General features: G+C 39.1%; 1 protein-coding gene across 1 annotated transcript; it reads left to right on the top strand.

Annotated features, from left to right (window-relative positions):
- The first annotated feature begins 704 nt into the window (after positions 1 to 704).
- Positions 705 to 7,466, top strand: CFAP161 (cilia and flagella associated protein 161). The gene is made up of 7 exons (XM_058846934.1): positions 705 to 805; positions 931 to 1,020; positions 1,189 to 1,442; positions 2,089 to 2,173; positions 3,020 to 3,178; positions 3,834 to 3,907; positions 4,827 to 7,466. The coding sequence occupies exons 1-7, from the start codon at positions 743 to 745 to the stop codon at positions 5,059 to 5,061; spliced, it is 960 nt and encodes a 319-aa protein (XP_058702917.1). The 5' UTR covers positions 705 to 742; the 3' UTR covers positions 5,062 to 7,466.
- The last annotated feature ends 1,477 nt before the right edge of the window (positions 7,467 to 8,943 follow it).

An 8,943-nucleotide genomic window follows, 5' to 3' on the forward strand; every position in this document is an offset into this window, starting at 1 on the left:
TGCCCGAGGAGGGGCACTTGAGTCACCTGAGCTGCTCTTACTGCTCTGGAGAAGAGACTGAAATGTTAAGTGGTAGGACAAGAGCAAACAGCCTCAGCTGTTCACAGTTGCTCTGTTGAAATTCAAACTGGAAATTGGAAGGATTGCCAAGCTGGAACAAACTGCCCAGGGCAGCGGTGGAGTCACCACCCCAAGAGGTATTTAAGAGATGGGTGGACTTGGGGACGCGGTTTCGCGTGGACCTGGCAGTGTTAGATTTACAGTGGGACGGGATGATCCGAACGCTCTCCTCCCCTCCCAAGGACTCCATAACTCACAGCCCCTCACAGTCCCCATCCGCCCTCAGCGCTGCTCAGGCCCCGCCCCCGCCCACCCCACCGGGGGCTGGCCAATCCGGCCCCGCCTTCCCCGGGTTGGCCAATCCGGCCCCGCCTTCCCCGGGCTGGCCAATCGCGGCCCCGCCCTCCCCGGGCTGGCCAATCGCGGCCCCGCCCTCCCCGGACTGGCCAATCGCGGCCCCGCCCTCCCCGGACTCGCCAATCGTGGCCCCGCCCTCCCCGGGCTGGCCAATCGCGGCCCCGCCTTCCCCGGGCTGGCCAATCGCGGCCCCGCCCTCCCCGGGCTGGCCAATCGCGGCCCCGCCCTCCCCGGGCTGGCCAATCGCGGCCCCGCCCTCCCCGGGCTGGCCAATCGCGGCACGCCGCGGTCGCTGTGGCGACGTGGGACGCGGCCCGGCCCGGCCATGGCCTCGTACGGGCTCGGGGTCCGCATGGGGAACTGGCTGGAGGAGGAGTACGCGCAGCAGGTACCGCCATCCCCGGGCATCCCCGCCTGCTCCGCTCCGGGCTGCTCCCCGGATCTCTAAATCCACTTTAAACGCGAGATTGTGGGTGCTGGATAACATATCTGCTCTCTCTCCTTTGCCAACAGGAGCTGCTGAGGGATTTTATCCGTAAGAGAGAGCAAGGACAACTTTTAATACAGAGATTAGCAAAACTTCAAGAGAATATTTTCAAGAGGGTAATTTTTAAAGAGGGTTATGTCCACCTCCCCATGACTCCCCACCGAGTGGCATAACTCTTATTATTGTTCTGCATGCTCTAAGAATGCTACGGAATTTATATATTAAAATACTTCTGATGGTAGTTTCAGATATCTCTATAAAATACTATGTAAATTCTAATTTAGGTAGAGCTGTCGGTATCTTCTGACGGATTTGTTCACTTTGGAGACACCGTGCTGCTTATGAATCCAGACAAAAAATGCTCGGATTTGGAAGGGACCTCGGAGGAGAGGGAGCCCGAAATGCGTGGTGATGTGACTCTGGCTGTTGACATGGAAGAAATCTCTCTGTACAAGGACGAACCCCTGCAGGTCTCACGTGGACTTAGTGCAGTCAAGAGTGTGGACCCCATAGGTCGAAACGCTTTCTGTATTGTAAGGTCTGCTACTTTATTCTGAGTTGTTTTCAGTTCTTGATTTAGCTTCGGGTATATTGCTTTGAAAAATATGCAACAAAGTTTGCTAATATACAAATGTATATGAGCAAATTTAATTTATTTAAGAAATTAAATAATTATTTATTTAAGTCTTCAGTCATGCATTAAGCTTGATTCTGTGCTGCATATTACTCTGATTAATTCCAAAGACCTCTAAATCAGCTTGAAGATAAAACCAAGTTCACTGTATCATTTGGTAAATTCTGCAGATGTTTTTTGTTGCAGACAAAACATGTCCAAATATCACTACTATTAATATTCACTCTCCTGCAAGCATAAATATGTGTCATTGCTTTTGCTTTCCATGAAGTGGCCATGGTTCTGTTCTAAAAAACCCAGCATATTCTTGCTCTCAAATATGTATTTAATTTGCTGCTGTTTGTTGGAGAAGAAACAGGAGAACAGGGTCTTGCTCAATAGTCAAAGGCTCTGCCTTAGGTTAAGATATTTTAGCTATTTTAAAAGGTAAATAATACAAAATGTTGTCACAAAGCAACATCTCACTGTAGACCAAAACAGACAAAAAACCTAAACAATAGTAAAACTGATGATTTTAATGTACCTTTTTTCCTTTTTACAATTTTTACAGTGTTGATGGAAGTGCAGTGGGTGAACCCCTTAGATACGGGCAAAACTTTGTTCTTGGGACAAAAGGAGGGGTTTCTGACAAACTGGTAAGGCAATAAAGCTGCAACTGGCAGTGGTAGCATACACTGATAATGTGCATTGAATCCCCCTCTAAGAACAGACAGATAAAGCTGTACACTGGTGCAACATCTTAGTTTTACAGAACAGGTTCAGAATCATGCATAGACCAAGATAAGTAATACCTAATTTGAAAGTTTATGCTACTTGCCTGAGGTCAGGTGTGCAGACCAAAGGAGCTGTTAGCCAGAATGACTGAATAAAGGAAATCTAAAAAAGGAAAGAAAAAGAAATCACAATTAGATTGTGAATCAGGAAAGAATTTTTCAAGGAGATTTTAGGGTTTTTTCACTTTGAACAATTCACTTAAGAGATGGACTTGATCCTCGTGGGTCCCTTCCAACTCAGAAGAGAATCTGAGATTTCCTTTCTGATGAAGATAATCCACAGTAGGAATATAAAGTCATGCACTATTCTGTCATTCTGAGGAAGCAGATTTCTATTAAATACTGACATTCTTCCCCTCTGCAAATTAAAAGCAAATAAGGCATTACATGTATGTATGCACTCAAAATAAATCACCGTAGCTTTGAAAAAGCTTTGAAAAGGCTTTGAAAAAGCTTTGAAAAAGTTTTTATTTTCAACAATCACTTTGGTGAGATAAAATTATTTGGAGTGTAACTTCAATTTTAAATGAGTATTTACAAATCTGCATATAGAATCTATCCTATGGTTTTCCCTTCATAGTTTTAGCTGGTAAGACTGATCTGTCAGGAGCCAAGGGAAAAGTTTTTTTGTTCAAAAATATATTTTAAAATTATTTATCTTGTTTCTTTTACATTAATAATGTCCTTAATGTATATTTTTATTTGCAGTTTTATCTGGCAAGTGACCACAAAACATTTAAAGATTTTGCTAAAAAATCTCGCCTTCAGAAAGTGTATTTGACACCTGAGCTTTCCTACTTGACTTTCTGGCAAGCTAAGTCCTTGGATCCACAACTGCGTCTTGAACATGAAGGATTTCCAGTTCCTGTAAGAAATTTAAACTGTAGGAAATGTTACAAAAATTTAACTGAAGCAGGTGGACTACTAAGAAAAACAATGTTATGTTGATTTTATTCACATATTTCCCTTATGCTGGTTCTGACCTCTACTCTTAGGAAGGGGGAGAGGGAAGGAACAATCTCTTTAATTAGGGAATTTGCTTATATTAATATTTGTTTCTACTGTTCATTTTGAGGTAGACTTTGAAATTTTCAAAGGTTGACATTATCATGTTGTGAGGGTGCATTACTTACCTGTTTTTCAGGCCTTTTGAGACAGTAAATTCCATTTCCAGTATTTGGAGATGTGATTAAATAAGAGGTCTTGTATGTACATTAAATGTCTAATGAAATTCTCAAGGCATCTGAATAAGTGGATGATTTTCCAAATGTTTTCAACCTTTTGTAAATATAGTATTTTCCTGTACCAGATAACTGCTAGGCTTCCTGAAGTGCTGGTGTACAATAGAGTATCACAAATACAACTGTTCCTTTACAGCCTTGAACTAAGACTCATTTACATGAATAAGCTCACTAATAAACACAGTCAAAATTCACTAATTGTTGAAGACAGTCTTTATTCACAATATTGGTTTAAAAATGTTTGTCAAGTGCCTTCAAAAAATTTGTTCTTTTTTTTCCAGGCAGAAACTAAAATTATTATTACTCATTGCTACACCAATCGCAACTTAGCTGTTCCAAGGACCTTCTGTGTGTGGTAAGAATAACTTAAACTGGCAGGGGTGTGCACAGTGATGTGCCAACATCAAGAATTACTGTGAGGAGCAAGAGAGGTACTTTAGGAATGCACTGAAGAAATGGAAAATAATGCAGGATGCCATTCTCCTTTCCCTTATTTTACTTCTTGGCTGTGACATGTGCTGCTGTGTTGCTGCAGGCAGTTGGATCAGATTTAGTTGTTTGGATTTTTTTTTTTCATTTTTCATTATCATATCATGTTTTTAGTTTTCTCTAGTTTCTTGGTGGTTCTCCCTTTGACTATCTTGAGCAATGTTAGGTTTTTGGATTACTTTTGAAGGAAAAAATTGATATACTAAGAAGTGTAAGGAACAAGGGAACTAAAAAAAACCACATTGCATAGAACTCTATATGCTTATGTCCATCTCAATCAATGTCTCAACAAATTGAAGTTAATCCCTCAATTCAGTTAATATACATGCATTAAATTAATATTGATTAGGCCTTGCTAAGTAGTATACCAATGTTTTCCATTAACTTCTTAGCAAGATTTGACTGAGGATTTGTGTAAGGTTTTTGAGGATGAAAGTCTGAAAGTTTCAGGCTGAAGGAGTTATTAAGTAGCCAGAATCCTCCTCAGTCAGAGAGAAGTGGGAATGAGGGCCTATCAGTGCCTTATTCTGCTGGGGCACTTGTAGCTCTGAGGCTAGAAAGGTGGCATTTAGTTTGAACTTCAAATTCCTATATTATTCATAGGAAAAAAAAGTGGGTTATTGTGTTTGTTATAAGGGTCTGGTATTTGAAAGTGCATGGTAGTATTTCTAAGTAAACCAAGAGAAAAATGAGAAAATCTCAAACAATTCACAAGTAATGAAGATTTGCTGAATTTGTATTTATGTTAATTCTCCCTGCCTATCCTATCTCTTTTGACTTTGCAGGTCTCATTTTGGAAGAGAATTTGAAGTTATTTGTCACAATTATCTCGACTCCCACAGAGTTGAAGACGATAAGAATTACTGGGAGATAATAACAGGAAATCCTGGTCCTGAAGATGGTACAATGTTTGACAGACCCCAAGCTTTCCCAGAAGGGTATAAGAGGAATGAGTTTCATGAAAAGACAGAGAACGTAAAAGCCCAAGACTACAGCCAGGAGAGGTTGATGAGATTCTAATTCTTGTTTCTTTCTGTTTAGATTTCAGAGATGTTTATTTTAAAAATAGAAACGAAAGTCTGCCATTAGTAATATTGCATAATCTCATTAACTCATCAAGGTTATAATGGGCAAAAAACTCTTAACGTTTGAGGAACAACACATTGAAAATTGTTAGTCAGGAAAGGCTCCTTTTCCCATTTTCACCTTCACTGATGACAGAAGTTGTCGGTACCCAGGAAACCTAACAGATTTTCATTAAATTACTGGCACTTGGAGTATATTTAACCAATTCTTCCACAGCCAAACCAGTGTCACAATTTTTAAAAGGGTGAGTGGACAGTTTCCAAAACACTGAAAACCAAACACACGCAAAGTTATCATGAGATGCTTTGACATTTAAAGTTCAGCTGAAAGAAAGCTGGTTCCACCCACCATCTAGTACAACGTTGCCAATTATTAAATCACAAGTGGGATTCTTTTATCTTGAAATTAGCTTCTAATTCATGGATATAAATTGAGTTTTTAATGTTTTTCCATGTATTCTAAACACTTTAATATCAGGAAATCAAGAACTTGAGCACAGTGATACAGACTAGAGACTTAGAACAGCCTTTTCCATGCACCACCATGTTCCATTTACTTCTCACCCACCCAGCATTTTCCAATCCATAGTAATTTCTAACAAGTTTGAGAATAAGGTAAAATTGTCAAACAAAATTTGGCGCCCACAAGTTTCATGAAAGTAAATGCCAAAGCAGAAAACAGATATGACATGCTGCAAGTTTATCCAGTAAGAAAAAGATTGTAGTCTATATTCATACTTAGACATCAGAGTAGCCACATGAAAAGAAAAAATAAGGCCTTTGAAACTCACATTTTTTTAAAAACAAAATCAACCAAATATAAAATGCAAAGACTTGGAAAACAGATATCATTACTGCAGATTTACCTGTCTTTATGTAGAAGCTGAAAAAGCATCTCAGAGAATCTTCTACTGTATGGCGTTCCATGATATCCATTTAGTTAAATATATATTTATTTCATGTCCTACTGTACCACAGGAGCAGGCTCTTTCTGCACAATGTGACTACCTGAGTAAAATACAACACTGATCTCCATTCATAAAAGATTCCAGAGATCTTCAGGGATTATAAAGGTCAATTAAAACTTTCTAAGTTTTCCAAAACAGACCCACTAAACTTATACAGAAGAAGGGGTTGGTCCAAACATGTCTTTAAGCTCTATTCCCCAATAATCTGAAGCCCACAGGCAAGGCTTACTAAGTTTTACCTTTATGCAATATAAATTAAGTCAGCAGACTGCAGCATCAAGTAACTGGCATTTGGCATACAGGGTGTCTGAGCAGCAGACAGATCATGCTGCTGTGACAAGCAAGTTTGCTTTGAGGGACTGCAGAGGACAGCTTTAGAATCACACTCCTTGTGTGCAAACCTTTACAGACTTATTAGAGATGGCCTGTCATAGAAATTATCTTTAGGGACTTTTTTCACTTTTTCCTTTTATTTTCTATATAAGGATTATTAACATGATAGGCAAAGTTATTCTAGAGGGTCTGTTAATAGTCCAATATTCAGAGGTTAAAATTTGCACATTTTCACAATGGATTGACATAAATCTGCTTATATTTTTTTAGATATTAAAGTTTAGTGGATAAAGTTTTGTAGATACTTAAGTTTAGTAAGACTTAAACTTCATGAAGGCACTGTAGTGTTTCTAACTTGGCCATTTTGGACTTTTACTGGTATTAAATGAAGCTATTTTGACTCTAAGTCTCTTAACTCTGGGTCAAATGTAGGAAACAAGAAGAGGCCTTAAACCAAAACCATTTCTGAAACAAAGCTTGGTGTGAACTCATGCAGGAATGAGGACTGTGTGGGAGGGTGCCTGGGCTGGGAAATGTTTTGGGTAAGAGTTTGTGTGTGTGTTAGAGTGGAAGGAAAGCAATGCACGCTGTACAAAAACAAATTTTGCAAAGACTTAGAGGAAAAACAAAGAGATAAACAGATACAGGAATGAGTACAAAAGCAGATCGTGTTGGAATTGAGTGCCAATTAAAAGTAGCTTGGAGACTTGTGTGCTTTGATCACTTTGTGCTCATTGGACAGGATTTCTGGAGCTGCAAATCAGCAGGATTGAATCAATATTCCTGATTCCATTAGCAGCGTTAAACCCACAGATTTGTGCAGAGCTCTTATATAATATGTATTTATAATTCATCTAATTCACGATAACAAATACAGATACCCAATAACAAATAAAGGTTTCCCAACTTTTTTTAAAGCTATTTTTTGCGCTTCTTAATGTCCACACGATGGCAGCACATGTTTCTAAAAAGCACAATTCCTGTGAGATGTTTAAATCCAAATGGGTCCCTGATACAATGTCACAGGAGGAAACCAAGTTTAAACAGACTTGAATTCTAGGGTAGAATATGTCATTAATGTTACATCATGTTTTTGGAAAATAAAGTTAAGCACAAAAGTAGACAGAGCAACGCAGGACACTGTGAATTGCATACAATCAAATTCTTTATATTAAGAATAATATAGAACATTAAGTAATTTGTAATCAAATAATAATTATAGGAAATTATTAGCTTTTTCTTTCACTTTTTATGGAAAGATATGAAACTTGACAAGCAGTGCATATTTTTATATGGGTACTGTTATTGCTTTTGCCAGTTTACAGAAATTAAAATTATGTCCATTTTCACAAAAGATTGACATAATTCTGCCTTGATTCTGTAGGTATTAAACTAGGGGGAAAAAAAAATCAGGCTGCATAGAGTGCACTGTAGGGTTTGTAATTTATCCATTTGTTGATAAACATGGGATTTAATATAAAGAATTATAGGACTGAATATTATGAATATATTATGAGAATATGAACAATCCTGCTACTGCCAGTTAGAGTCACAATATTTCTGGTGGATAAAGCAGTGGACACCTGAACCACACCTCAGACCTGACCATTGTGTTGCTTTTTTTTTGTCTGAGTACTGTGTCTCATGAAATATAGGCAGTGATGCTTCCCTCCTTTGCAATGCACTTTGCTTTCTGTTGGTGTATGGCACAGTCGTGTATTAAAAAATCTTTCAGTGCTTCTTCCAAATTTGACCCAATATGGATAGCTCCACAAAGCACATTGTGGGAAGATAAAATTCACTGTGCCTCCATTCCAGACAGCTCAAAAGCTGTTACCATGAAGCTGATCCTGAGCTCTCAGTCCTTGCTGAGGGACAGGGTGCATTGTCCAGATTTAGTGCTGTGGTACAATAGCTTTTCACAGGCCTGAGGCACAGAGAGTGCTCATATCTGCATGTTTTGCTGTGCAGTTGTGTGTTAGCAGCACAATATTGAAGTAAGGAAGAGAATTCAGAGTCAGCAAAGAAAAGCTGACTGGTTAACTCACACTTTGGTAACACTGGAAAATGAAAATCCAGTTTAAATATGCCTTTTCACTTCCCTCTCTATCTCATTCTCCCCCAACTCATATTTCACATCATGTGACTTCTCTGTGTTGTCTAGCCCAAACTTTGATTTACTGTGGTTATAAAGTGCTCTTCTAGCACTCAGCACAGACTCTTGGCCTCACACCTAATCACATCAGTATCTTCAGAGATGCTTTTCTGTTTAGTGATTGTCACGAAGTATTGTTTTAGCTCAGACAGCTGATAGAGGAGGAAGCCATATGCAGGTTAGTAACTGGATGAAACATCTGAGGGAGGAAAAAAGACAGAGAACATTACAATAAAATTTCACACATCAGTGGAAGAAAATATCCAAGCACTGGAAAAATTGATGGAGTTGGCAGGTAAGAGGGTGATTTTGATAACATCTGTGCCCACTCACCCTAAATTAATATTGCATGTCTTGTAAT

Source organism: Poecile atricapillus, chromosome 11 (genome assembly GCF_030490865.1).
Source record: "Poecile atricapillus isolate bPoeAtr1 chromosome 11, bPoeAtr1.hap1, whole genome shotgun sequence".
Lineage (NCBI taxonomy): Eukaryota > Metazoa > Chordata > Aves > Passeriformes > Paridae > Poecile > Poecile atricapillus.

Excerpts from the sequence above, each read along its gene's own strand:
- CFAP161 (XM_058846934.1), top strand. The coding sequence starts at position 743 with ATGGCCTCGTACGGGCTCGGGGTCCGCATGGGGAACTGGCTGGAGGAG. Across the intron at positions 2,174-3,019 it reads GAGGGGTTTCTGACAAACTG|TTTTATCTGGCAAGTGACCA; the intron begins GTAAGGCAATAA and ends TTTTATTTGCAG. Across the intron at positions 3,908-4,826 it reads CCAAGGACCTTCTGTGTGTG|GTCTCATTTTGGAAGAGAAT; the intron begins GTAAGAATAACT and ends TTGACTTTGCAG.